The 26,736-nt window shown below is 57.6% G+C and overlaps 2 protein-coding genes across 23 annotated transcripts in view; one reads left to right on the plus strand and one right to left on the minus strand.

Moving 5' to 3' along the window:
* Positions 1–1,961: 1,961 nt before the first annotated feature.
* On the plus strand, positions 1,962–15,240 carry DPF1 (double PHD fingers 1). 16 transcript variants are annotated; one of them, XR_012375994.1, is made up of 13 exons: positions 6,318–6,477; positions 7,868–8,028; positions 8,157–8,264; positions 9,546–9,673; positions 9,937–10,026; positions 10,407–10,485; positions 10,688–10,819; positions 11,761–11,811; positions 11,904–12,023; positions 13,130–13,222; positions 13,369–13,442; positions 13,815–13,896; positions 14,074–14,128. XR_012375994.1 is itself a non-coding variant. In XM_073885164.1 (12 exons), exons 1-12 carry the CDS (start codon positions 2,063–2,065, stop codon positions 14,142–14,144), a joined length of 1,197 nt encoding a protein of 398 aa, XP_073741265.1. In that variant the 5' UTR covers positions 1,962–2,062; the 3' UTR covers positions 14,145–15,240. The 16 variants fall into 16 exon arrangements, 11 of the variants coding, with proteins under 11 accessions (XP_073741265.1, XP_025710462.1, XP_073741267.1 ...); XR_012375991.1 differs by having other exon boundaries at positions 6,360–6,477; positions 13,110–13,222; positions 14,074–14,121; XM_073885164.1 differs by lacking the exons at positions 6,318–6,477; positions 13,369–13,442 and adding an exon at positions 1,962–2,094 and having other exon boundaries at positions 13,110–13,222; positions 13,785–13,896; positions 14,074–15,240.
* Positions 15,241–17,499: 2,259 nt separating this feature from the next.
* The window catches only part of SIPA1L3 (signal induced proliferation associated 1 like 3), a 222,508-nt gene continuing 213,271 nt past the window's right edge, over positions 17,500–26,736 (minus strand). For 6 of the 7 annotated variants that reach the window (XM_025854293.2, XM_025854295.2, XM_073885184.1 and 3 more), the window contains 3 exons: positions 22,751–22,886; positions 20,932–21,013; positions 17,500–19,738 (listed from right to left, as the gene is read on the minus strand). In XM_025854293.2, coding sequence (XP_025710078.1) covers positions 19,595–19,738; positions 20,932–21,013; positions 22,751–22,886 — 362 coding nt within the window. In that variant the 3' untranslated portion in view covers positions 17,500–19,594. The remainder of the gene's footprint in view (positions 19,739–20,931; positions 21,014–22,750; positions 22,887–26,736) is intronic. The other variant, XR_012375996.1, reaches the window with a different exon arrangement.

The following is a 26,736-nucleotide window of genomic DNA, read 5'->3' on the forward strand; positions in this document are numbered from 1 at the left end:
CTTACGAGCCCAGGGCGGAGCAGCACTGCTGTGTCCAGCGTGCCCACACAGAGCTGGGGACCGTAATACTCTAGAAAGGAGTGAATGTGCCTGTGAACCCCTCCCTTCTCTTTGTCTTTAGCTCCAGGCCCCCTGTTGGGGGGGCTTCCTTAATACAGCACCCCCCTTTCAGGTTGTGCAAGTGTCTGTGTGTGGAGGGCACAGCATGGAGCCCCCCCTTACTCTCTGTTCTGTTGGTTGCATGCCTCAGAGCTAGACGGTGGGGAGAGACACGGAGCATAACGTCTGGTTGATCCACTTATTTGTTCAACAAATGATTATTGAGCACCTACTACTTTTCAGGCCCTGTTCTAGGCACTGGGAAGACAACAGTGGCCAGGACAACAATCCCTGCCCTCACAGAGCTGATATTCTAATGGGTGGAGACAGACAATAAGTCAAATAACTAAATAGATCGATTACACAATGACAAACTATGATAAGTATTGGAAGAGAAAGTATTTGAGAGGACAGGGTTATGGGGGATGCTATTTTAGCTGAGGTTGGATCCGAGGAGGTGACATTTAATCAGGAACCTGAATAAAGTGAGGGATGAAGCCATGTGGATATCTGGGGGAGGAACATTCTAGGCAGAGAGAAGAGTAAGTGCAAAGATCCTGTGGCTGACATGGGACTGGAATCTTCCAGTAACAGGGAGGAGGCCAGTGTGACTGGAGTAAAGTCAGCCAAGGGAAGGAAAGAGGGAAATGAGGTCAGAAATCTGATGACGGTTGGGGAGGGGATCAAGTAGGGTGTTGAGGGCCGAGGGAGGACTTTGCATTTTACTCTAATTGTGAAAGAAGCCACTGGAGGTTTTGAGCCAGAGAGCATTGTGATGCCATAAGTTTTAGATAGCCCACTCTGGCTGCCGTGGGGAGAACAGACCTGGAGCCGTCCAGGCAGGAGACAATGGTAGATGGTACTAAGTGGAGGCTGTGAAGGGAGAAGACTACATGGATTGTGGATCTGTTTTGTGAATGTAGAGATAATAGGATTTGCTGATGGGCTTTTGGTCTGTGTGTGTGTGTGTGTGTGTGTGTGTGTGAAAAAGAAGAGAGCCAATGATTGATTGCACTTAGAACAAAATCCAATTTCTCTGTAATGTCCTACAAGGCTCTACATGATCTGGGTCCTTGCTCTCTCCCCAGCCTGTCTCTCCCCTCACTCACTCTGCTCCAGTCACACCAGCTTTCTCACTGATCTTTGCACTTGTCAAAGCTCGCTCCCTTTCCCCTCCTATTGCCTGGCTGGAAATTCTCAGGTCTCAGTTCAAATGCCATCTCCTCAGAGAAGCCACTTTATAGCATTCATAATTCTCTAAAATGATTTTGTCTCTTTATTTTCTTCTTAATCACCTATCTGTCTTTTTCCATGAAAAGGTCAACTCCTGGAGGGCAGGGACTTTGTTGGGTCACTGCTGTATGCCACCGTGTCTAGAAGAGTGCCTGGCACCTGGCAGGCACTGAATAAGTGAACAAAGGCAGTGATTAACCCCTGTGCTTATTTACACGCTGGCTTACACAGAAGAGACACCCAGACCAGCAAGCACAGACAAGAACACACGACAGATCCTGGGGTCATCCACATACCCTGGGGAGACCCAGAGGCCAGGAACCACCTGCTCTCACGCCCGCGGTTCCTGGAGGATGGAGAGCCCGAGATGGGAATGGAGGCACCCTCAGGGAGGAGGAAAGGATGCTCTGGGACGAGCCCAGCCCCGCCCTGTATCCTCAGCAGCCAATGGGCGTGTGGTCCTCCCGGCGCCCCCTGGGACGTGTAGTCCGGCCAGGGGCGCCCTCGGGCGCCGCCGCGCGCCCCGAGACTCCACGTCCCGTCGTGCGCCGGGAGGTTCTGGGATTGGCCGAGCCCCGCCCCCGGCCCGCCCCGCTCGGCTCGCGCCGCAGCCCCAAGAATGAATGAAATCGTAGCGCGCTGGGCGGCAGAGCGGGCGGCGCAGGCCGGGCTGGGCCCGCGCGCGGCGGCAGCAGCGCCCCGGGCCGGAGGCGGCCCAGCCGAGCGGGCCATGGCCACCGCCATTCAGAACCCGCTCAAGTCGTGAGTGTCCCCGCCGTCCACGTCCCTCCATCCCGCCCCCCACCCCCGGCCCTTCCCCCGCCCTCGCTGGGGAAGGGGACGCGGCGCGCGGAAGGTAGTTTAATGGAGACCCCCAGAGCGCCCCCCAACCCCTGGGGGACCCGCCGCCCCTTGTTGTCCCCTGGGGTTGGGGGCGGGAGCCCCTTCAGGGTCGCGGGGGCGTCTCTCCTTTGTCGCTGTCAGTGAAGGAATGTGGCGCGCGGGCTGGGGGGTGGCGGAGGCCGTTTCCCCACCCAGAGTGGGGGTAGGGGCTTCCCTCTCTTCCTCCTCCATCTCTCCTCCTCCGCATCTCCGGGGGCGCCGGGCCTGCCCCGGCATAGGGCTGGGAGTACCGACGCCTAAGTCCAGACCTCAGTCTCCGGGGTCTTCACCACCCTCTTTCCTCTGATCAGAACACCTTTCTCTTTCCCCCTCTTTCTCCGGGGACCTCGGCCCCGCGCGGCCGCAGGGTGGGAGCTGAGACGTCGGGGCTCCTGTCTCCCCTTTTTCCTCCCCCGGTCTTCAGGACCTAGAAGCTCCGACGCCCAGGTCAGCTTAGACCGTGGGATCGCTCCCTCTCCCCGCCCATAGACATCTAACGAGAGCATCTCTCATCCCCTTGGGGACCGGATGCCTCGGGAGAGGATGCTGGCAGCGGCCCTCAATCTCGGGGGATTCCCTCCCTTTCTGCCCGTCCGCGTCCCTCCTCCGAGCGTTAGCTTCCTCCTGGGCCCGGTGGCTAGGAACCTGGACGCCTGGGTTCAAGCCCATCCCTGTCCATCCCTCCCCTCTCCTAGCCATCCCTCGCTCTGTCCACCTCTCTTCTCTCTCTTTCCTTCTCTCTCTCTCGCTCCCTCTTCGGGATCCCGGACTCCCGGGTCCCAGCGCTCCCCACCCCCTTTCCTCCGGCGGTGACAGCGGGCTCAGAGTGACAGGCGCGCGGCCGTTCCCGCCCTCCCTCCTCGGCTGGCGAGCGCGGCACTCCCCTCCCCCTCTTCCCGGGCCTGGGGGAGGAGGCGGAGGGCGAACGCCCGCGGCGCCGCACAAAGGGGCTGGGGCGACCTCCCCCCGCAACCCCGCTTCCCCCAACCCCTTGCGCTCGCCGCCTTGACCTTGAGCAACGTGTGCTGGCTGGTGGGGAGGGGTAAGGGGACGGGAGCGCCCCCCACCCTCCCAAGGGCTGTGTCAGACGGCTGGACCCAAGGCCCCCAGTAGTTTCTGGTTTCTGGCGGGGGGGGGCTGTTGGGAGAGGAGGGGGCGGGGGTTGACAGGCACGCGCCTACACGTGTGGCTTTGCGGTGAGCCAGAGAGAGCTTACAGGGCGCGTGTGCGGAGCTGGGGTCAGTGTGGGGAGGTGTGTGATGGTGACACACTTCTGCTTCCCTCTCACTCTGCCTTACACACAGACAGATGTGTCTCCTATGAGAAACACCCTCAAACGGGCTGGGACAGGGTTCCTGTACAGGTTGGTGGATCTACAGGCATTCTGGCCTCCTCACTCTGACCCTGGCGCAGACCTCTTGGAGGAGGCCAGGGGAAGCGCTGGGATGGGAGTGCCTTCGCCCTTCTTTGCCCTTCTTTGCTCTCATCATGGGAGAGGTCTGCAGGGTGGAGGGTTGAGGGCAGGAACTGGCTCCTGAAAAGAATGTGAGAGCGAATTGCCTTGGGAGTGGGAAAGTGGAAGGGGCAGGCCTAGGGGTTCTGACTGCTTCGCTTCAAACCTCATCTTGAGCTATTAAATCACCTCCCACCTTCTCCCCCTCCTCCAGAGCCTCAGTGTTACCATCTGTGTAGTTGGGAATCATAACAGTGCCTACGGCCTCAAGGGGCTGTTGTGATCTTTGTAAAGCACTCGGAACAGAGCCTGACCCTAAGTGTACCGATTATTAGTAGTAGTATCAATATTGATTTCTCGTGTGGTCCACTTTCCGTACGGGGCATCGCAGGCGCCAAGAGGCCAGAATAAGGTTAGGGTGGGAGTGCCAGCTCCCTGCTTTGCTCTCATCTTCTGAGGGGTCCGCAGGGATGAGGGTAGGCTGTGGGGCTAGGAGTTCACGTGTGGAAGAGGGATCGGTGAAGGTGACCAGGGGTAGGGAAAGGGAGGGAAGTGTCAGCTTGGGTCTGTGGTCAATTGCACTGCTGGACAAGGGCCTCCAGGGAGGTCATGGAGTATATCTACACTCAGGCTCCAAAGGGATCAAATTGATGTAAGTGTTCTGGGGTGGGGCAGGAGTGAGCTGGGGTGTCTGAGGCTGGAGGTGTGGGGAGCCAAGTGTCATGTGTTGGGGGACCTGTGAGGGTGGTGGGAGGTGTGAGAGGAAGGTGGCAAGGGAACTCTTGGAGCTGAGCTGATGCGCGGAGGGGCAGGGCTTACTGCGGGTGAGGTATGGGGTGGCCAGTAAAGGAGCCTGGAGGCCAGCATGAGCATGGGGGTACCAGCGTCCCCCACTTACTCCCCATTGCCACCTACTCTCGGCCAGATGTGAAGCTGAGACCCACTGTGTCCTGTTGGGAGTGCAGGGTGGGGGAGTCAAGGCCTTACTTGGGGGAAATCGGGGAAAGTTTGTGCAGGGGGTCTAAGATTAGGGTGTGTGTGTGTGTGTGAGTGTGTGTGTGTGTGTGTGTGTGTGTGTTTAGAAGTGATAAGTGTGGAAGACATTGAGGGTGTCTCTCTCACCAGAGGGTAGCTGGAAGCATCAAGTGACAAAAGAGGGGAAGGCTAGTCTGCCTCTCTGTCTGCTGGAGAGCCCCCTGGTGGACAAGGACGTTTGTGGGCGTTTTTATCCATGCGGGGGCTCAAACTTGAACACAAACTTTGGACCAGGGTGGTTCCAGGTGAGCGTTAGTGTGGTGTGGCCTGGTGGGTCAGCGCGCTGTCTGGGAATCCCTTAGGGGACAGTCTGTGTGGGTGACAGTGGGAGAAAGGAGGAGGTAAGCCTCACTTGGGTCCAGATATCTAGGTGAGTGAATCCTTCTCTTAGTCCCTTCAAACAGCGGCCAGGGCTGAGGGCCTGTCATTTCACCTCCCTCTGTCCTCCATTCCTTATCTGGAAAATGGGGATAAAAAACAGCATCACCTTGGAGGGTCATTATGAGGATTGTAGGAGTTACTCCTCTGGAAGTACTTAGAACTGTGTCTGGCACATGGTGGGTACTGAGCATATTTACTCATTCAACAAAAACTTATTGAGCATCTATTATGTGCCAGGCATTATTCTTTCTAGTAATGGTTGGCTATCACCATTGTACATCTTACTGCACATCAGAACCTCTTTGGGGAGTGAATTTACTGAACGTCTATTACCTGCACATCAGAACCTCTTTGAGGAGTGAATTTACTGAACGCCTACTACCTTTTTAAAAAGGTGCCTTTTACCTTTATAGAGGTGCCTGGGTGGCTCAGTCTGTTAAGCGTCAGATTCTTGATCTCAACTCAGGTCTGGATTTCAGGAAGCCCGGCAGGCAGTGAGCTCCACGCTGGGCATGGGAAAAAAAAAGAAAAAAACCCCCAACACTTTTATGCATATTTACTCATTTAATCCTTATAACAATCCAATGAGGTGTCACCCTCATTTTACAGATGAGGAAACTGAGGCCCAGGAAGGTTAAGTCACTTGCCCAAGGCCACATGGCCCCTAAGGTGCAGAGCCAGGATTTGAACCTGCAAGGTGTGGCTACAGCTCCTTAGGAGCACCTGTGCTGCCTGCCCCGCGGAAGGACGGGCTGCAGCAGGGCGGGGTCACTGTGAGAGTGACTGCCCTGGTGGGACAGATAGGGTGTGCTGGGAGGGCCTGGGGGTGGGGGAGGGAGAGGTGTCAGTGAGCCAAGTGCAGGCATGCCGGTGGGGACGTTTGCGTGGGCACCTCTAAGGTAGCTCTACGTCTCACGGCATCGAAGTGTTTGTGTGAGTGTAAATGTATGTGAGTCTGTGAAGGTGTGGGAGGGAAGTGTGCGTGAGTCTGCGTGGGAGGCTGTGAGTATACGTGTGAATGTGTGTGTAAACTGCCGTACGTGGGTGTGTGCGAGTCCAGGTGTGCATGTGTGAGTGGATGCCGGGGACACTGGATGCGCGTAAGAGCGAGCGCGGGTGAGTGGCCGTGCGCGCTCCTTGGGCCGCACCTCTGCGCCCCCTTCCCCGCGGGGTCCCGCCGGCCCCCAGGTCCGGGACTACCACTCCCAGCATGGCCTGGGCGGGCCCGCCCTGCCGTCGTGATTGGCTGTGGCCCCGGTGCTCCCGCCCCGCGGGAATGAATGGATGGGCGGCCTCAGCGCCCGCCCGAGCGCTGGGAGGACCGACCCGGCGGGGACCTGCTGGGGGCAGGACCCGGGGAGCAAGATGGCCACGGTCATCCCCGGCCCCCTGAGGTGCTGCGGGCCGGCGGGAGACCGGAGAGGGCGCGCGGGCGGGTGTGCGCGGGCGTGTGTGTATGTGTGGCGGCCGGGGGTGGGGCCGAAGGGGTGTCTGGGGGGCTGTCACCGTGGGCCGTGCTGCGCGGGGGTGCGAATGTGTGTGATTGTGGGCTCTGGCAAGAACGGTGTCCGATGCGCTGCTCCTGGAGGAGCGGAGGGTGTGGGGAACTCGGAGTCCTCTTCGGGTCCTTTTCGGCGGAAGGGGGTCATGTCCCGCGCCGCGACCCCCGGGGTTGGGGAGAGAGTGAAATGGCCTGGGGGTGTGGGAGCCTTGGTAAACTCGAGTGAAGCCCACACTACCTTTGTCTTGGCATGTGGAGTGTGTGTCACTTGTTTGTTTGTGTTTTTTGTTTTTGTTTTTTGATACGTGTTGTGGATATGTGTTCAATTTATTTTAGTCTACACTAGGTATCTTTGGATATTTGGGTCTTGAATGTGTGTACATGTCCTTTGAAACTGCACATCATTTGTGTTCTGTGTCTGGATTTGTAGGTATGCATGTATTTATGTGTACATTTTTGTGTGAATATGGCTGGATTTGTCTGTTCCTATGTGGTCTATGTGTGTATCTTTGTGTGAATATGTGGTATTTTAGATGTTGGTTTCTATAGTGTATCTTTGTGATTGTGTGTGAGTGTGCCCTGTGAATCTGTGTGATTTCTTTGTATAGTATGTCTGGATATTGTGTGTGTGTGTGTGTGTGTGTGATTTGTTTGTGTTGTGTCTTTGGGTATGTAAGTGCACGTGTGGGTAGTTTGTTTTAACATTCTTCTCATAATATTTGTGTATCTCTGTGTGTCTTTGGATGTGTGTGTGTGTAGTGCTGTGTGTGTGATCTGTTTGCATGTTGTGTGTCTTTGTGCAGGTGCTTTGTTTATGTTGTGTGTCTTTGGATATGTGATGTGTATTTGTGCATGGATATATGTGTGATGTGTCTGTTTCTACACTAGGTGACTGCGCTGTTAATGTTTTTTCAGTAGATATTTGTGTGTGCACATATGTGAGATTTGTCTGTTTCTCCTTTGTGAGTTTTGGGATATGTCTCTCTTTGTGTGCGAATCCTGTGTGGTTTGGTTGTGTTGTGTATTTTGATATGTGCATCTACGGATGGGTCCTGGTGCATTTTTATCTGTTTCCATATTGTGTGTTTCTTACTCATTGGCTCCAGGCCTGCTTGGGCCCTAGGCTGGGGGCTCCTGAGTCCAGGAGCGACAGGAGGGGAGAGGTGAGGTTGGGGGAGGCGGCCCACCCATTCCCTAGGGCCGCGCGGAGGGAGGGGTGCCGGGAGACCAGGCGCCCCTGCCCTTGCTGACAGCCACTCGCCCGCTCACTCGCCCCCTCGCAGCCTAGGCGAGGACTTCTACCGCGAGGCCATTGAACACTGCCGCAGCTACAACGCGCGCCTGTGCGCAGAGCGCAGCCTGCGCCTGCCCTTCCTCGACTCGCAGACCGGCGTGGCCCAGAACAACTGCTACATCTGGATGGAAAAGACCCACCGCGGCCCTGGTACCGGCCATGGAGGGTGGGGGTGGGGGTGGGGGTGGGGGTGGGCGTGGGGGCGGGGCGGAGCGGCGGCTTGGCGGCCCGCCTTCTTGCCTTGTGTTCTCACGGCCCCTGCCGCCTTCTCACTCCAGGTTTGGCCCCCGGACAGATCTACACGTACCCCGCGCGCTGTTGGAGAAAGAAACGGAGACTCAACATCCTGGAGGACCCCAGACTCCGGCCCTGCGAGTACAAGATCGGTGGGTGGAGCTGCATCCGGGGTGGCGCCCTCCTCAGTGCCCCCAGCCAGTGTGGATCTGAGCATTTGCCTTTATTTCCCTCCTAGCGAGTGTCTGCAGGTGTGAGTCTGGGTATAGCCCAGACCTTCTCCAGTTTTCCCTGGGTGACTGGGCTTGGACTTGGACTGTATCTTCTCCTACTTGAGCCCAGGTGTATCCGGGGGCAGAGTGGTATCTGTTATGTGTGTCTCCGTGGATCTTCCCTGGTGAGCTGGGATGTGTGGTGTCTGGCTGTATTTCTTCCTATGGGTGCCTGCTTGTGTCTGGATGTGTCGGAGTGTCTTTCCATTTGCAGTGGAGTGTATCTAAGTGTCTGTGTCTCTTTCTAGGTGTTTCCAAGAGTACTTGAGGGTTTATTTAGTCTTGTGTGCGTCTGGTCTCGCAGAGTATCCTGCTGTTCTGAGTGTGTCTGGGTGTATCAGGGTGTCTGGCTGTCTCTTCCTTTGAGTGGCCAGATGCTTTGGAATGTCTGGGAAGATGTCTTCCCCTAGTGGCTCGTGTATTAGGTGTGTTTCTGCCCCTGTGTGCTGGTCCAGCAAGAGCGTCAGGCTTCCTCACTTCTTGGATGTGACCAGGACTATCAGAGTCACTGGCTCTTTCTCTTCCCCTGTCCAGGTGTATCCAAGGGTCTGTGTGGGTCCAGGTGTATTGACGTGTCCACCTGGCTGTCTTTCTGGGTGTGTCTGTCTGCCTCGGAGGGACTGGGTGTCTCCTCCCCTGTGTAAGTCCACGTGTATCCGTTTGAGTGATTCTCTATAGGTATGGCTGTCTCTGCCCCCTGGGTGTCCAGGTGTAGGGTTGGGTCTGGCTGTGTCTTCCTCATGTGGATCTAGGAATAGCTGATGGTTTAATGTCTCTTTCTGATGGTCTCCGGGTGTCTCCAAGGGTTTGAATGTGTTTCCTCCACGTGTCTGGGTGTATCTCTTCCTTTGTATGTCTGGCTGTCTCAAGATGATCGGTCGGTATCTCCCATGTGCCTCCTGGTTGAGTATCTGTATCTCTCCGTTTGCATCCAGGTGTAAGTGAGGGTCTGGCCGTGTCTCCTTCTGAGCGGGTCTGAGTGTCTGGCTGGGCCTTTCCCAGGGTCTCAGCATCCTTCCCACGGTGTATGATTGCATCTTTGAGTCTTGTCGCTGGTCGAGTGTGGGAAAGCCTCTTTCCTGAAGCACCCCCGACCTGGGCTTTTGAGGAATCCTCCAGGGACATCTTCCCCACTTGACCCAACCATGGCCTTGTCCCCAGACTGTGAGGCACCCCTGAAGAAGGAGGGCGGCCTCCCGGAAGGGCCAGTCCTTGAGGCGCTACTGTGTGCTGAGACCGGGGAGAAGAAGATTGAGTTGAAGGAGGAGGAGACCATTATGGACTGCCAGGTGGGACCACCCCTCAGGGGCCCCAGCTGCCTTCTCACCCCGGCCACCTGCCCTGGCTCATCCTGGTCCTGCTCTGCAATCTCCCCTGGCTCCCTAGGGCCTTCGGGCATCCTAAGTCTCCATCCTTCCACACCTCTTCTCTTTTTGGAAGACCTCCTGACGTGCCCTGCTTCCCCCAGTCTCCAGCTGTGTCCAGAACTCCCACAAAGCAGGACAGCGTCCCCCATTTTCTTGACCTCAATTTCCCTTCTCCTGGTGCCCAGAAACAGCAGCTGCTGGAGTTTCCACATGATCTCGAGGTGGAAGACTTGGAGGATGACATTCCCAGGAGGAAGAACAGGGCTAAAGGAAAGGTATTGCCGCCCAGTTCTTCATCATCCCTCTCCTCAATGACAGGCCCCGTGTACTGAGCATGCACAATGGTCAGGCCCTGCCCCAGTTTGACCTCATCTAATCCCCAGAGCAGCCTGAAGGGGGGAGGGGGTTATACCCATTTTACAGAGGAGCAAACCGAGGCTCAGATATTCGTAAGCTCTTTGCAAAGCAGAGCTTGTACACTGGCTTACAACCGTCTTTATGCCCACACAACAGATGAGGGAACCGAACCTCAGAGAGGTCAGGGCCCATAGTTAGGAAGAGGCAGAGCTGCGCTTCACCTTTTGGGCTCAAATGATGAAAACGCTCTTTCAGTTCCCTCCCTTTCTTGGCCCTTGATCCCAACTCTTCCCCGCAGGCATATGGCATCGGGGGTCTCCGGAAACGCCAGGACACCGCTTCCCTGGAGGACCGAGACAAGCCGTATGTCTGTGATAGTGAGTCCTTCTGAAGAGGGGGAAAGAGAGAGAGTGGGGCCTAGAGATCTCTCCCCTGCCGGCCCCCTCCCTCCTGTTCTAGAGCCCGGTGGGAGGGGATGCTCAGGCCTCTGGCAGAGGGGGGGAAGGCGTGATCCCCGAGGCCAGGGTGGAGGCCGCATGGGCTGGGAGGGCTGACAGGCCCTCCCTGCTCGCTCTCCAGTCTGTGGGAAACGGTATAAGAACCGGCCAGGGCTCAGCTACCACTACACCCACACCCACCTGGCTGAGGAGGAGGGGGAGGAGAACGCCGAGCGCCACGCCCTGCCCTTCCACCGGAAAAACAACCACAAACGTGAGCAGGCAGGCGGGCCGTGGGGTAGTGAGGGACCCTGGGAGTGGGGGCTGAGGAGCCTGGGAGGGAGGGGGCACATTAGACATTTCTGGAAAATCTCCAGCTCAGCGGTCCCCTCCCCCCACCGACCATGGGGATGCTGGCTCTGGGGTTGCCATGGCAACCAACCATCTCTCTCTCTCTCTCTCTCTCTCTCTCTCTCTCTCTCTCTCCCCCCCTCGCTCCCGGCCCGGGCATAATATTTCTGGGTCTGATTTATTGTTTCAATTAGAGCTTGGGGATGGGGGGTGATAGATGACTCCCCTCCCTCCCTGCCTCCCTTTCTCCCTTCTCGGCGAGGCTTTGGCTGAGGGGCAGGGTCTGCGGCCTGGGAGCCCTCGGCGCCTGCCCATGCCAATCCCATGCCAGCCCTGACAGCTGAGGGGTGGGGGAGGGCTCGGGGGGAGGCTCTGCCAGGGGAGAAACTGTCTTCCCACCCATCTCCTGGTGGGAGAGGGCAGTCTCTTCATCCGGTCCCCACTCCACCCCCAGGCACCTCTGTGTTCAGGAGTTTTCTTCTGAATGTCCGTCTGTCTCCATGCCAGATCTTGGCCAGTGGTGTCCCCAATTTTCATCTAGTTGGGGCTCAGGTGGCACTGGTTTGTCTGGTAGAAGTGTGTGTGAATGGGGAAGCAGGGGGCTCGTCCGAAAGCTGTTCTTTGCAGTTTTACCTAAGAAAAAGAGGGTGTGTGAGTTGTCCTCAGAGAGTTCGGGGTTCCTGAGGAGAATTATCTGGGTCTCCGACTGTTCTGCTCCTGGCCACAGCTCGGGGGTAGCTACTCCCTCTCCTTGCCGCACCCCCCCCGCCTGGGAAAAGGGGGTTCACCCCTGGGGCTGAGGCTGGGGGCAGGGTGGAGCCTTGCCTATGGTGAGAGCCCCTCTCTCTGTCCCCCCAACCCCAGAGTTTTACAAAGAATTGGCCTGGGTCCCTGAGGCACAGAGGAAACACACAGGTAGGGACGCCTCCCTCTGCCCCGACTTCCACAGCAGCCTTTGACTAGGTGCCCCTGCCTGCCTGCGCCAACAGCCGTTTGCTGTCTTTCAGCCAAGAAGGCGCCCGACGGCACTGTCATCCCCAACGGTTACTGTGACTTCTGCCTGGGTGGCTCCAAGAAGACGGGGTGTCCTGAGGACCTCATCTCCTGTGCTGACTGTGGGCGATCAGGTGATACACCCACCCGAGGTTGCTGGGGGCCGGGGTGGAGGGCACCCCAGGAGTCCAGATCTGGAGGGTGGGAGGTAGAGAAGTGCGGCCGGGGCCGCCGGGGGGAGGGGGAGGGGGCGACGACCCCGAGCTGGTGGCGTGGACCCCACTGTGGAGGACTGTGGGAAACTGAGGGGGGCCAGAGAGGCTCTGGGAATAACGGGGTGGTTGTCATGGCATTGCTGCTAGTGGCCCCTGCTCATCATGGCACGAGGGGTAGTGAAAGCAGGCCTCCAAGGCATTGTGGGTAGTGGAGTGTGATAGTAATGGATGGATGGCCACTGTCTGGGTACCGTGGATAAACGACGACTCTTGCCATGGACTTGTGGTTCACAGAATGTGGCTTCCCAGGTGGGCTTGTAGCTAATAGACTGTGGTTGCCTCAGCACAGTGGGTAATGACTTGCGGTTGTCATGGTATTAGGGGAGTGCGATTCGGTTGTCATGGCAACTGGGTCTCGTGGCCTGTAGCTGTTGTGGCCCTGGGGTAGTGGCTGTGGGCGTCTCTGCACGGGGGCAGTGGGATGGCCAGGGGGTTGGCATCGCACGGGAGTGTCAGAAAGACCTTGGTTTCTGGGGTCTCCTGGGCAATGGGCTTGGGTTGCAGGGAACCCAGAGTGTGGGGACCCCAGTGTGGCAGGCTGTTGCCATGGCACCGTGGCTGGGAGACTGTGGTTGCCACGTTACTGTGGTTAACAGAACCTGTTGGCCATTCTGCTGTGGGTAATGGAATGTGGCTGCCTCAGCCCAGTGGTTAACAGAATGTGGCTGCCAGGGTGTTGTGGGTGGTAGAAGGTGGTTGCCACAGCACTGTGGGTAATGGAATGCGGTTGCCATGGTATTCTGGGGAGCAGAATGTGGTTACCATGGTGGCTGGGTAGGAGCCTGGTGGCCACGGAAGCGTGTGGTCGCGGGGGCACCGCAATCGGGTTGGGGTCGGAGTCAGGGTTGGGGTGGAGTGGGGGGGCCGAACCATCTCCTCCCCGGGGCTCAGCGGCCCCCAGGGGCATGATGACCCCTAACCGCACCCCTGCCCCTCGGTCCCCAGGACACCCCTCATGTTTACAGTTTACGGTGAACATGACGGCGGCCGTGCGGACCTACCGCTGGCAGTGCATCGAGTGCAAGTCGTGCAGCCTGTGCGGCACCTCGGAGAACGACGTGAGTGCGCACCGCCCCCGGGACACGCCCCCTGGCGGGCCCCGCCCCGCCCCTCCGCCCGCCCACGCCAGCGGGGCCTAAAGCCGCCCCCCCCCCGGAGCCCCTCCCTGGGGAGCACTCGTAACCTGTATTATTGTTATTGTTAGTGTCCATTAACTGAGCCCGGCACTTAGCACTTAGTGCTCTCCAGCTCTCTGACTCCTCCCAACCGCCCTCGGAGGTAGGTGCTCTTGTCCCCGCCTCACAGAGAAGAAACCGAGCTCAGACAGGGGAAATGACTTGCCCGAGGTCCCCCAGCTAGGACCCGAACCCACATCCATGGCTTCCAGAGCCGGTCGCAGACCATCTGGGTGTCCTTTTAAGTGTTCCACAGAATCTATAAAACCCGGACTAGGAGCTAGCTGCAAACGGGCAGACCACAGGGGCGTTCTGCCGGGCCAAGCCGGCTTCTGCAAAGACCTGCTCGGAGCCCCTTCTCGTGGGAGGGCCCACCTTCCCCAGCCCCTGTGACCTACCCCTGCCCCAGCCCCCCCACCCCGGTTTCTGGTGCCCGTGCCCCCAGGGTGCCAGCTGGGCGGGTCTCACCCCCCAGGACCAGCTGCTGTTTTGTGACGACTGCGATCGGGGTTACCACATGTACTGCTTGAGCCCCCCCATGGCGGAGCCCCCGGAAGGTGAGAGAAGAGGTGGGCACCACACGGGGGGGGGGCGGGGGCGCGGGCGGGGGGCAGGGTTGAAAAGTTGTCTTCCTGCTGGTGAAGACCCAGGACTGTGTCTGCTGGTTGGGAGGGAGTTGGGCCAGCCCTTCTGGGACTTGGGTCTAACTCCCTGTCCTCCCCGCCCCCCCCCAGGGAGCTGGAGTTGTCACCTCTGTCTTCGGCACCTGAAAGAGAAGGCCTCTGCCTACATCACCCTCACCTAGGCCTGGCTCTGGCTCACCTGGACCTCTGGGGTGGTGCTTCCCGATCTGCCTCTCGGAGCTCCTCCATTGCTCTCCCGCCCTCAGTGCCCCACAGCGGGAGGGGGAGAGGGGGAGCCTGAGAGGGGGCTGGGCCACCCCCTTCCCTCTGTGCAAGTGGAATGTTTGCCCTGTGGGTTGGTGGGCCCACGAGGGCCCCTCTCCCTTCCTCCCTCCTTCCCCATCCCTTGGCAAATGGGCACCAGGGGCTTCTGCTCCCCTCAAAGCCATACCCCGCCTCTGGGCGGGAATGAGGGGTGGTAGATGCCAGCCCCGGGCACGGACACAGCGTTTTTCTAAAGAAAGAGTCAAAAAGTTAAAAAAAAAAAAAGATTAATATATACAAAGAGTCCTCTAAGGCCTGGCTGGGTGGTGGGGGCCCTGCTGAGCGCATCCACTGGGCACCAGTCTATGCCAGCTTCCTGCCTAGCAGCCTCCCCCACCCCAGTTTCTGGAGTTGCAGCTGTCCCACCTCCTCACCCCAAGTGGGCACCGTTCCCCCCGTGTGCCCAGGGCAGGTGGGTGTGGTGTCCACCCTCGCCCCCCTCCTGGTGCCCACCGTGGATACTGCATGACGTGAACCATGGTTTTGAACTCCGTTCCTGCTCCCTCCCTGAGAGCCCCGCCCTGCCCGCTCTGAGCCTGCCGTGGCTGGGGCCCCGCCGTGGCTGGTGGGCGTCGGCTGGGGCAGGGGGGGGCAGGCGGGCCCCTGCCCAGCGCCTGCTGGAATGAGAAGCACAGACTCTGCAACGGACTAGTTTTTCCTCCTTCCCCTGCTCCAGGTCCCCAGCGGCCAGGCCGGGCTGCCCCCCTGCTCCCCTCGCTGGCCATTTTGGGGGCGGCGAGGGGGCGTGGTTGTTTCTTGTGGTTGTGTGTGTTTGTTGTTCGGGTTTAAAAAAAAAAAGGGAAATTGAGACTGCAAGTGGGGGAGGTGGTGGGCTTGGGGGGGTCTCCCCCAATCCGGGCATGCCCCCCCTTGTAAACGAGTCTCCTTTATTGCCTGCCTCTGCTGTGAATTAACTTGTTCTGTGTATTAAACTGGGCCTGACCCCTCTGCCCACGACTGCCTCGTTCTCCAGGCTGGACCGGGGCGGGGGGGCATCGCCATGAAGGGGTGATGGGGGCCTTGTTGAGGGAGAACTGACCGAGGTTAACAGCTGGAGCCGGCCCGACCTCCCTCTCCCTCCATCCTCCCCCCCCCCCCCCCCCCCCCCCCCCCCCCCCGCCGCCTTTCTCTGGCTTTGTCCCAGCTCCTCCCAGCCTCGCCGGAAAGGAGAGGGGGGGATGGGGTGGAGGGGGCTCCCGCCCAGCCAGCTGTGGTTGCCCTGGCAACGGCCTGCGGCAGCTGCAGCGAGCAGCGGTGAGGGGGGGAGGCGGGAGCTGGGACGGGGCGGCGGGGGGGGGGGGGGGGGGGGGGGAAAAGAGGGGGGGGCGCCCCCGGGGGGGGGGGGGGGGGGGGGGGGCCGGGGGCACCCCCCCCCCCACCCCCCCCCCCCCCCCCCCGACCTCCCCTGGGGTCCTCCATCCCAGGGATGTTGGGAGGGAAGCAGATTTGGGTGAGGTGGGATGAGGAGGGAACCAGGACGCCGAGAGATCAGGAGGGAGACACAGAGCTACACATTTATAGAGAATCGGAACAAGAGCAGGAGAGGGAAGAAATAGATCTGGGGAGAGAGGTAGAAGAGCGAGCCACAGGAGTGACGGGGGGTGGGGGTGGGGGGGAGAGAACAGAAGAGAGACGGAGATTCAGTGGGGGAGGAAATAATAGTAAGAAAAAATAGCAGACACATCAGGGAGAGACAGAAGGAGGAAGTCGAGAGTGATCTGGAGAAGCAGGAGAGATTCGATGAGGGGAGGCAGAGAACCCGGGCACATAAATTAGGAGAGAGACAGAAGAATAAGAGGGAAGCACATTTGGGGGGAGAGAGACAGGATCCGGGGACAGGTAGAGTCCCGGGACAATGACACAGAGATGAGACTTCAGGGGAGAGGACAAAGAATTTAGGGGACAATAGAGAAATGTGGAAAGAGCCTAAGGTATGAAGGGCTTCAGAGCTTGGCTGGGGACCGAGCCAGGGGTGATGGGCGGGAGGGCGAGACTGGCAGAGCGTCCAAGAGGGCACCCGCTGCAGGATCAGGACGTGACCGCGGAAGGCGAAAACTGGGGCAAGATGGGGACGGGACCAGCGGGGCACCAGTGTGGGTGCGAGTTGCGGGGCGTCGGACGTTGGTGTGTCACAGGCGCCAGGAGAGGATGTGAGAACAGCTTGTTCTACCGTTCCCGTGCTGGTGGGGGGAGGGCGGCACGGGGAGAGGATGGGGCCTCAAGGAGGGTGGAGACTGGGAGAGTGTCTGGAACACTCTAGAATTTTTGGGAGATGTGGAAATAGCTGGTCCACCTCCTCTGGAAAAAGGCTATGCCCGTTTTGGAAAAAGATATTTTTTCGGGGGGGGGAGGGGAGAGGCTGAGTCAGAGAAGCATCAGGTTTTAGCTCAGAGATGGAAGACCCAATGACAGGTAAGGGGGTGAGGTGGGTCAGGAAGACTTGGTCACCTGGCCAGCCCTGTCACGAGGTTGGGCTGCTTCTCACACAAGAGGCCAGACCTTGGATTTTCACGTGGAATTCTGAGATTCAGAAAATCAGGGGGACCCTGATCCCCAGGTCAAACTGCGAGTGTTTCATCAGGGCAGCTGCGGAGCCGGGCCACGAGAGGCCCTTAGAGGGAGGCCTGGCTCAGGGGCGAGGTTGTGGGGCACCCCCGCCTCACTGTGTTCCCCCCTGGCCTGGAAGCAGGGGCTGATTTGCACCCGAAACCACGAACCGGACGATTGGCGGTGGGAGGCCTCCTCCCACCGATGAGGGCGGGGCCATGCAAATTAGCCAGGGCCGGGAGGGTGTGGCCTGGGGAGGCCTCAGCCGAAGAAGGCAGGGGGCCCCTTGGCTCGGAGTCCCGCTGCAAAGGACGGATTTACCAAGCTGGAAATCCGGCTGTCTGTACTACCTCCAGATTTTTAAAAGTTTGACCATTAAATCTAAAACCGGCACACTCCGTGGGCCTGGTCTGGCTTTCTGGCCGCTACAAACGGTTTCTTCGGTGCAATCTCTCCCTCTGTTCAACTTAAGGACTTTTTACCTTCTGAGTGCTGGGTTCCTGTCATTTGGGTTTCAAGGAAAGGAAGTTTGCAAGGCTGGTGCTGAGGGGAGAGGTGTGTGTGTGAGGTTGCGTTTGACAAGGGGGACAGGAGAAGGGGGCTGACGCTGGACCACACCCTCCCATCAGTGACTCCAGGCAGCTGCCCATCTAGTGAACACACAAGGCATTTCTATGAAACATTTATTTGCTTTGAAACCTCCAGAAACATGCCAGAAAAATCTCAAGACCGGGATGGGGGGGGGGGGAAACAAAAAAAAAAATAAAAAATCCAAATGAAACAGATCAACATATGAAAAAAAAAAAACCCCTGCTATCTTCAAGCCTTCAGATAAAACACCAACCTCAAATTAAATAGATTTCTTTTGCAGAGATCCTTAAAAAAAATAACAGAAAACAAAACCAAAAAAAAATAAATCATAATTTACACTTGTCAATGTACATGATTAGGTCCCCAAAATGATTCGAATGATCTGAAGATGTGAGTAGAACTTAAAAAAAGAGCGGGGGAGGGGTCAGCCTCCAGGTTAGGGTCTGAGGAAAGGGCGGTGGGGCAGGTCCTGGACAGCCCTTCCAAAAAGGGGGTGGGGAAGAGGGGCAGAGATATCACAGTAGTTGGCCAGGGCTGAGGACCAAGCGGGCCCCACCTTGAGGCCCTCTCACTCCGCGGGTGAGGGTAGGGGTGAGGGACAGAGACGGCAGATCTGAGGGCTTCTCCCTGACTGCCGCGCTGCTAGGGTCAGGGGTGGATCGCAGGGAGACAAGAGTGCCCTTTCCTCTTGCCCCTGCTGGCCCAGCCTGGCACCTCTCCGAGTGCCCGTGTCCCGTGCGCTCCCCACAGCCCCCTCTCCTGAGGTCTCTGGCCCCAAAGAGAAAGCGGTGGGGTCTCTGGACCAGGGCTGGGCCACCTGGTGCTGGCTTCCAGAGAGTGCTGCCTGCAGTGGGGCCAACTCCCCTGCCTGGGGCCTCCCCAAATGGGAAAGTCCAGTGGCCTGCTCCCCCTGACTGCATCCCTCGGGAGTCCTCCCACTGAGTCCCAGCCCGTGGGGGACACCCCTTGATCCTCAGCTTGAGGTTGGGGGGAATCCAAAGATTGTGGCCATACAGACTTGTTCTGGCGCAACTCTACATGAAAAAATAAATATATATATATATCTCTTTCTTGTTTTTAAAGGAAAAAAAAAAAGAAACTCTGTTTCCTGGGTGAACAGCATAGTACCGCTCTGGCCTGGCCGACTGGCAAGCTGCCCCTTATTGCCTTGAGAGAACCAGCGTCCCGTGGGGGTTCACACGGAAAAGCCCCCCCTCCCCAGGGAGCACGGTGAGGGTGTCCGGACGTCCGCTTGCGAAGGAAGAACAAAACCAGAGAGGAGCTGAAGGCTGTTTTCTCTCCAGCCCTGACCCGAGGGCTGCGTGGAGCCCCTCCTGGTGCCCGGAAGAGGCCCTGGCCGTGTGGTTGTTGCTGGCGGGGCTGGGGAGGAGAGATGGGCCTTTACAGCCCAGGCCTGCGCAGGAGATGGAAGGTGGTGGAGCGGCCCAGGCGCTGTTGGCCTCTGGCGGTTGGTCGAGGGGCTGATAGAAAAGACTGCAGAAACGGTCCCGAGTGTGCAAATAGAGTTTCCCCTCAGAGAAGCTGACTCTGGATGCTGGGGCTTCCTCTCTCCACCCTGGGGTCCCAAGAAAAGAACTGAAACTCTAAGAAAGTGCTCCTGGTGGCTTTTTGGAAGAATATGGTTGGAAGGGGGTCACACCCGTGCTTTCTGGAGCCCCGACCGGTGTCCATACAGGACCTCCGCTCTCTGGGGCCTGGGGGAAGCTCAGGCCGGTCTCACACTGATTTCTCATGCAGGGGTCTTAGCCCCACAAGCCCAAACTCTGTTGTATGCCGTGAAGAAACCTGGTTTGTGGACTCCCAGAGCTGTGGAGTTTGGAGACACACTCTGGTCCTCCCTTCTCCTCTTCCTATGGCTTCTGATGGCTTGGTCCTAGGAAGAGGCTAGAGGGGCCTCCCCCGGCGGGCCGGGCTGGGCACGGTCCAGTGTCCAGTGTCCAGAGCTTGGCAGTTCAGAGGGGCGGCCTGAGACTGGGTCACCTTGTGGGGCCGGAGGACCGGTGAGGCCTGCTGCCGTCCAGGGTCTCCGTGTCCACGAGGAGGGCAGTGGGGCCTTGGCTGTGTCATCTCGGTCACACCTGCAACCGGGCAGCGAGCTGAGGGAGACGGGAGGGCGGGAGCCCACAGCCGGCCCAGCCAGGGGACCACTTCAGAGCTCCTTCTTCTCCCTGCAGAAGATCTCGGCGAACTTGCGCAGCTGCTCGCTGGCGGCCTGTGACTCCTCCTGCAAGCGCTGGTTGTTCTGTCGCAGGCTGGCCACCTCGGACTGCAGCACGGCCTTGTCCTGCTTCTCCTGTGGGGCGGGGCCGGCGTCAGCCGGTGTGCAGAGCCAGGCGGCCAGGGTTCGAATCCCAGCTCGGCTGCTCGGCAGCTGAGCGACCCTGGGCAAATGGCCTCATCTCTCTGGACCTGTCCCCCTCAACTCTTAGAACACAGACCTCACTGTCATCATTATCACCTCAGTTTACCCTCACAGCCGCCTGCGGACTTCGGGACTGCTGTTAGCCTCAGGTTCCCAGGAGGGAGAGGAAACCCAGCCTTGCACAGCAGGCAGGGAGCTGGGATGCGGACGGACATGGGCTGCCTGTATGGGCTCCGCTGGCCCTTCTGAGATGCCCTTCCAGGCTCTGTGACACCCCAAGGCAGCTGACTTGTCCAAGGTCACACAGCATTACACGGGGGGTTAGAACCTAGGCCCCTAGGATTCCTGTGCTTGAGACTCGCACAGTATATTCTGCCACCTGTCTTTTACCCCGAAGTATATAAAGCACCAAGTAGAAGTCCTCTGCCCTTACTTCTCTCCTCCTTCTACATCCTGGAGGTAAGTACAACAATTTGGAACGCTGCCTTCTAGATAACGATCTGACCCACGGACGTTAAACGTTTTTTTTTAAAGTATGACGATGTTCTAGGCAATAGTCTGCAGCTTGCTTAGTTTCTACTTGAGTGACTAGACTTCTTTTGCATGTCAGTAAATATGCAGATTCCTGCTAGTGTTTTAATTGGCTGCAGAATATTCCACGGCTCCAGGGTCCTGTCCTTTATATAACCACTCTCCTGTGGAGGGGGGCCCGCTGCACTGGCGCCAAGTTTTTATTGCCAACAGAGCATCAGTGAACATCCCTGCTCACGGATCTCTGGCCCCATGCTTGCAATTCTGCTGGATAAATTCCCACAAGCAGAATTGCGGGATCGACAAGATACACAATCATTTTTTTTTAATAAGTATTATCCAACTGCCCTCCGAAAAGGCTGGGCCAATTTGCTCTTCCTGCAACAATTTAGGAGAGTTCTCTCCATGTGCTTATTACCAAACTTTGGTATTGTCACTTTCTACTCTTTGCTCACGACTACATTCAAAGCTGGGCAGTCTCCCCTAAAATGGGTGGCGTGGGGTGGGGTGGGGACAGGTGTGTCAGCCTCGTGCATGTCTGGAAGTGGAACAGGGAGGCGCACGGCGGCGGGCTGGCTGCCCAGCGGCCTTACCTTCTGGAGGTCGGTGTGCAGCTGCTTCAGCATCACCTCCAGCTGGTACACCTTGCCTGTCAGGTCCAGGGGAGGCTCCTCGCTGGAAGGACAAGGGACAGGGTGAGACTCAAGGTCCCCCCAGGCCTGGGGGAGGGTTCCAGACCCACAGCTGGGGAGGAACACGGGGGCTAGGGCCCTCTGGTCCCTCAAGTTCTGGGGAGCCCTGTTCTTGCTGGGGTCCTGAGGGGGGCCTGGAGGAGGGGCTCTGGGAGAAGCCTGAAGCCAGCCCTCCTCCCCGCTGTGCTCCACCCAGAGAGGGTCCATCTGTGGATGTGGATGGGGGCTGTGGGATCTGTGGATGTGGGCGGGTCTTGTGGCCGCCTGTCGAAGGCTGTGTGCGTGCCCGCCCCGAAGTGTGCCCTCCCCCCAGGCACAGACCACGCTTGTACTTCAGGGAGAAATTCCTCCTGGGTGTGAGCACCTCACGTAGCACAATACAAGCCTGCCCCGCAGACATCCACTGAGCACCCAGCAGACCTGGGCCCTGCAACTGCAATGGGCAACGGAACAGGAGGGCCTGCTCTTGGGGACGATAATAAAGGATGCTGACAAAGATCATGACAGCGTCGCCCTTCCGGAGAGCCTACCCTGCGGTGGGCACAGTCTCCGTGTAACACAGCTCCTGGCCCAAAGTGGTCTGGGAGGTCACCATGTCCTTACCCTGTGGACAGAGCGGGGAGCCCAACCTGTGGCTCCTCCTCTGTGCAGCCCCCAGCCCCGGCCTGCTGGGCCCCTGCAGAGGTCAGTGGGCAGCCCTCTCCCTCCAGGGGGCTCCACGGGGCACAGTGGGGGGTGGGCTGCAGCAGACCAGAAGGGAGAGAGAGGGGAGGGGACTCGGCTGCCTGCCTTCCTGCTCCTTTCTTCCCTCTCCCCGGTCCTGGATCCTGGGGACCCGCAGCTGCAGGGGAGGTGGCAGGCAGGTGGGAGAGGGTCACTAGTGCAGGGGTGAAGGGGATGCGGGGAGCTCGCCCCGAGTCCATGGTCCTGCCATTCCCACTCCCAGCCTGTTCCTCCCTTGCTGCCCCCCTTGCCGCAGCGGCACCATCTGTAATCGCCTCGTTCCTGTGATTACAGTCGGGCCACATCTTTGGTGGAGGTTGAGTTCTAAAGCCAGTGAAAGAGGGGTGTGAAGAAGAGTCAAAAAAAAAAGAAGAGTCAGAAAAACCCAGAAGAGTCAAAATTTCTCTTGAAAATCCCTTCATTTGCCCATAAAGTACAGTGCACCACTGATGTACAGGTAAGCCTGCACGCCGAGTGTTAAGTGCACTACTGAAACCCACGGACATGCGAACATGCCCTTTCCACTCGGTCTCCCTCTTTTTAATTGTATTTCCGGCCAAGTGAGTGCAGTCAGGTATGTTGCACTAAACATAAGAGGACAGACGCGAGATGTCTGTCTCCCTGTCCTCCTCTGTCCCCTCTGGGTCCACAGAGAGCCCAGCTCGGGCTGCCAGGGGAGAAGCGACCGTCTGCGTAATTCAGGCACGTGCAGAGGGGACCCAAGAGCAGAGAGAGGGGAGATGAAAGAGGGAGGAAGGGACCACGGTGCGGCGTGCAGTGGGGGGTACTCCTGAGAGCTTCACGACTTAGAAGTGAACTGATTCTGTGGATTACAGCATGTCTCCATCCATGGGGATGGGGCTAACCTGGACTCAGTCACCACTGGGTCCTGGTGTGTGGCTTACTCCACAGTCCGTGGCCCCTCTTTCACAGGGCGGGGGTCTGCGTTGTAGGGACCCAGGTTGCCAGCCTCCAGGTGTTTCCAGGGAAACCTCACCTCATGGTAGGGGTGGTCCTGGGGGTGGGGGGCCCCCTCTCCAGGCTCAGGTGGCTGTGGACAGGACTGTGTGCAGGTGGGACCTCCGGGCTCAGAGCTGGGTCGTTGAGAGAGAAAAGCGAGACGGCTCTTTGCACTGCTCGGGGAGGGGGGGCGGAGAGGGGGAGAAGGGTCAGCAGAGCTCCCCGTTCCTCTGCCCCCATGCACCCGCCCACTGCCCCCTGCCTAACCACCTTTCCCCACCGCACACCTCCCAGCCAAACCACCCCGACATTCTCAGTCACTTGTGCTCGATCACACAGGCATTTAGGATGAGTTCCTACCCAAAAACCAAACCAAGTGACACACACACACAAATCCCATCCTGATTCTGAGCAAGCTTCTAGACCCAATGGCTGGTTTAGACAAAATTCAAGGGACAGAAACAAGTTAAATGCCAGCATGAGAGAGTAACCACCCAAATTTGGCATAAATGACCTGGTTTCACCAACAAGTAAATGGTATGAAAAAAACAAGTGGATAGGGTTGAAGCTGGGTGAGGAGTTCATGGGGATTCGTTTGCACTGTGATTTTGAGAATGTCTGAAATTTCAAAAGCAAAAAGAGAAGCAATACAGAGAATACCATGCATATTGAAGAGAGAAAAGAAATCCCATAGCTGTTAAAGCTCCGATTCTGGGGTGTCGCCCTAGACTTGCCCTGGGGACGGGGCCTGAGCACCTGCATTTTTAAATGGGGACCCGGAGGTGATCTTTCTGTAAGCCCTCGGTGAGGGCTGGTTCAGTGAGCCCGGGGACAGCTGGAAATTGGAATACGTGGGCACAGAAAACCAGGAGTTGGGTCCCCCTACATGCCCCTTGGGCAGAGGTACCACCAGGAGCTGGTGGTATAAGCTGGACACCTGGCAGAGGCAGGCCCCCGACTCCTGTTCTGACATTTTTTCAAGTTTCTATTTTTTTTTGAAGATTTTTAAAATTTATTTGAGAGAGACTGAGAGCGGGAGAAAGAAAGCGCACGAGTGGAGGGAGGGGCAGAGGCAGAGGGAGAAGCAGGCTCCCCGCCGAGGGCGGAGCCCGACCAGGGGCTGGATCCCAGGACCCTGGGATCATGACCTGAGCTGAAGGCAGACGCTTAAGTGACCGAGGCACCCAGGCGGCCCAGATGTTGATGTGTCTTGTTAACCAGCAATGGTGACCTTGCTCCCTTGGGTTAAGGTGCCGTCCACTGGCTTTCTCCATTGTGAAGTTACTATGGTTCCCTTCTAACAGTCACTTTGTTAGGAGTGAGATGCTGAGTCCAGCCCACTCCCAACAGCAAGGGGAATGAAGCCTCCCCTCCAGGAGGGACAGTATGAAAGCACTTGGGGACTGTGCAATCATCCCTAAGTATTTTGGGGTAGATACTTCGAGGCTATGTAAACACGCTGCTTCTGCTTAAAGTCTCCCCACTAATTTTAGCAATCATCAATCACATCTGTGCTATTTTAACGATGACTTTCCATTTCCCTCATTCCTTCTGGATTAACTGGGATCCTTTTATAAGAGCTGTCCTAGCCACCGTCTGTTTATTCACTTACCTACTGATCGGAGTATGGACTCATGGACATTTGTTCTATTCTTTGGGTTAGAATCCAAAGCTGCTGTTATTTATTTTGCTGTTCAACTGCTCCAACTTCGGCCACTGGGAGCTCTTTGGGATGGCTCCCATGAACCCCTGCCACGCTCCCCACCTTGCTAAAGCACTTCCTTACTTTCTAGCACCACAAGATGTGATCCCCTTTACTTTTTTTTTCCTGGAACATTTTGAAATGAACCCCAGGTATCTTTGTAGTTCCCCTGCAGAAGCTTCCCTATGCCACAGCTATACCACGAATATACCTGCTGAAGTTAACAATTGCTTCAGTCTTTTCCATTTGTTTGGATCACACAGGATAACGTCCATACATTGTCCCTGGAACAGACCAACCAAGCTCACAGCTAGCTGAAACCACCCTGACTCCGTTCCACTGCTGGCCCCTCTCCCTGCTCCACAGGGAGGTAACTGCCACTGTGGTCTTGGTGTGTTTCCTTCCAGGCCTTTCTGCTACACCGTCCCACATCACCCATTACCTATCCTTCTGTGTGGTTGCTGGGCTTCATTTATTAATTTCAAAGAGGAGGAGGAGAAAGCTCCCTGGGGGACTCTGATGCACCACCAACCTGCTCCCCCAGCTCCTCCCAGAAGCCCAGAGCTGGGGCCTGGTGTCTGGACAGCTCTGCCTTCCAAACACAATACTACAGCTGCTGATGGCATCTGGGTCTTCAGGGAGCAGCTTGGGGTCATCCAACTCTGTCTCTGCAGCTCTGAGAGGTGAAGAACTGCAGCTCAGTGAGTTACGACCCGAATTTGTCTCAATGAGGAGAGAGCCTGAGTGTGTACAAAAGTGTAAGAGCATCTGAGTTTCCTTTTCCACAAATGATCTGCTTCCTGTGCCCCTCTTTCTGGAGGGTCATTCAGGCCTGGGCTCGAATCCTGACCCCGTGTGCCCTTGGCCGGCTAGGAGACTCTGGCGGCCGAGCCTCAGTTTCCTCATTTGTAAACGGGAATCCTCACGCATCCCTGAGACCAGATTAGAAGTGATGTAAGGCGGTCAAGTGCTGGCTCCGTGGAGATGCTCTGTAATGTCACTGTGGCCGTATCACCTCCTCCTCCAAGTGCCGCAGAGCAACCCTCTCCGCCGCTGTGTGTCAGGGCTCCGAAGGGTCAAGTTTACCTGCAGCACTGCTGATGGTTCCCGAGCGAGCAGAAGGCGGGGGTAGACCAGAGGCCTGGCCTGGCGTTCTCTGACCGCTCTCCCTCCCACCCTGGCCACGCCTGGAGGCCTGACCGTCTTTGCCCCGAGACCAGGAGAGGCTGCAGGGTAGGATGGAAGTGACCAACAGGAGCAGACAAGGAGGGAAGCTTTCTCCAGGCCACCTACCAGATGTGGATTGGCCCAAACATGGAAGTAGGAAGGCCACGTACCCTTTGGGTCTGGTTTAAGGGATCCTGCTCTGAGCCAGACCCACGCCAGGCACCCAGCGGTGACGGAGATGGCCCCAGGTCCTGCCCTCCCAGGCCAGTGGGGAACACAGACCCATCATTGGGCAGCAGTGGCCCTCAGTGGGCAGGGTTGGGGGAGCCCAGGGCAGGTGCCTAATCCAGACTAGGGGATATCAGGGAGGGCTTCCTGAAGGAAGGACAGCAAAGCTATTGTCTAAAAGATGAAAAAATGAGCCAGAAGAATATGTTCATGTTGGTCAGGAATCACCACAGGTCCCAGCGTACAGATGAGGAACCCAAGGTCACACGGGAAGGAAATGGCAGAGTGCTAGCCGTTCCTCATTATCTGTTTTCCCTTTTTCCGTAAGAACAAATCCCAAACGTTCGTTGGGCATAGGGCCTCATTTCTCAGCCTGCCCTGGAGCTATGAGGTACGGCTGTGTGCAGCTCTCTGGCCCACGGCAAGTAAGCGTAGGGGGGAGTGTCAGGCTTGGGGATGTGTCCTCCTTCCTGCTGCTTGGAGTTGAACACGATGGCCCTGCACTCTAGCAGCCATCCTGGACCGTGAGGGTAAGGCCCCCGGAAATGGCAGAGCAGAAGATACAAGGAGCCTGCACCCTAATGCATTTGTGGAACTGCTGCCCAGCCCTAGACCCCCCCACCCCAGGAATTTGCAGCTGCATAAAACAGGTTTAAGTCATTGTTAATTTGGGTTTTCTGCCGCTTGTAGCCAAAGCAAATCTAAACACAGTTTGGATGATTCCAAGTTTGTCCTGTGATGTGATACAAGGTACCGTCTGTTGAGGGCTTGTTCTGTGCCTTAACGGGTTTTATACACGGTGGCGTTTCATGTAATCCTCACTGCAGCCCCAGGCACGTTCCTGTTCTGCAGATCAGATAGGCAAATACATTTGCCCAGGACTGCACAGTGAGCAAGAGTCAGGGCAGGACGTGAACCCTGCTCCC

The sequence above is a fragment of the Callorhinus ursinus genome, unplaced genomic scaffold, assembly GCF_003265705.2.
Source record: "Callorhinus ursinus isolate GAN/ISIS: 27379988/994484 unplaced genomic scaffold, GSC_fseal_2.0 scaffold61, whole genome shotgun sequence".
Taxonomy (NCBI): Eukaryota; Metazoa; Chordata; class Mammalia; order Carnivora; family Otariidae; genus Callorhinus; species Callorhinus ursinus.

What these genes read in the sequence shown, in the direction of transcription:
- DPF1 (XM_025854675.2), top strand. Translation starts at nt 6,368, where the DNA reads ATGGGCGGCCTCAGCGCCCGCCCGAGCGCTGGGAGGACCGACCCGGCG. An exon ending in AAAGACCCACCGCGGCCCTG is followed by an intron (nt 8,029 to 8,156) that starts GTACCGGCCATG and finishes TTCTCACTCCAG; the next exon opens with GTTTGGCCCCCGGACAGATC. An exon ending in GCGGCACCTCGGAGAACGAC is followed by an intron (nt 13,223 to 13,784) that starts GTGAGTGCGCAC and finishes CCGTGCCCCCAG; the next exon opens with GGTGCCAGCTGGGCGGGTCT.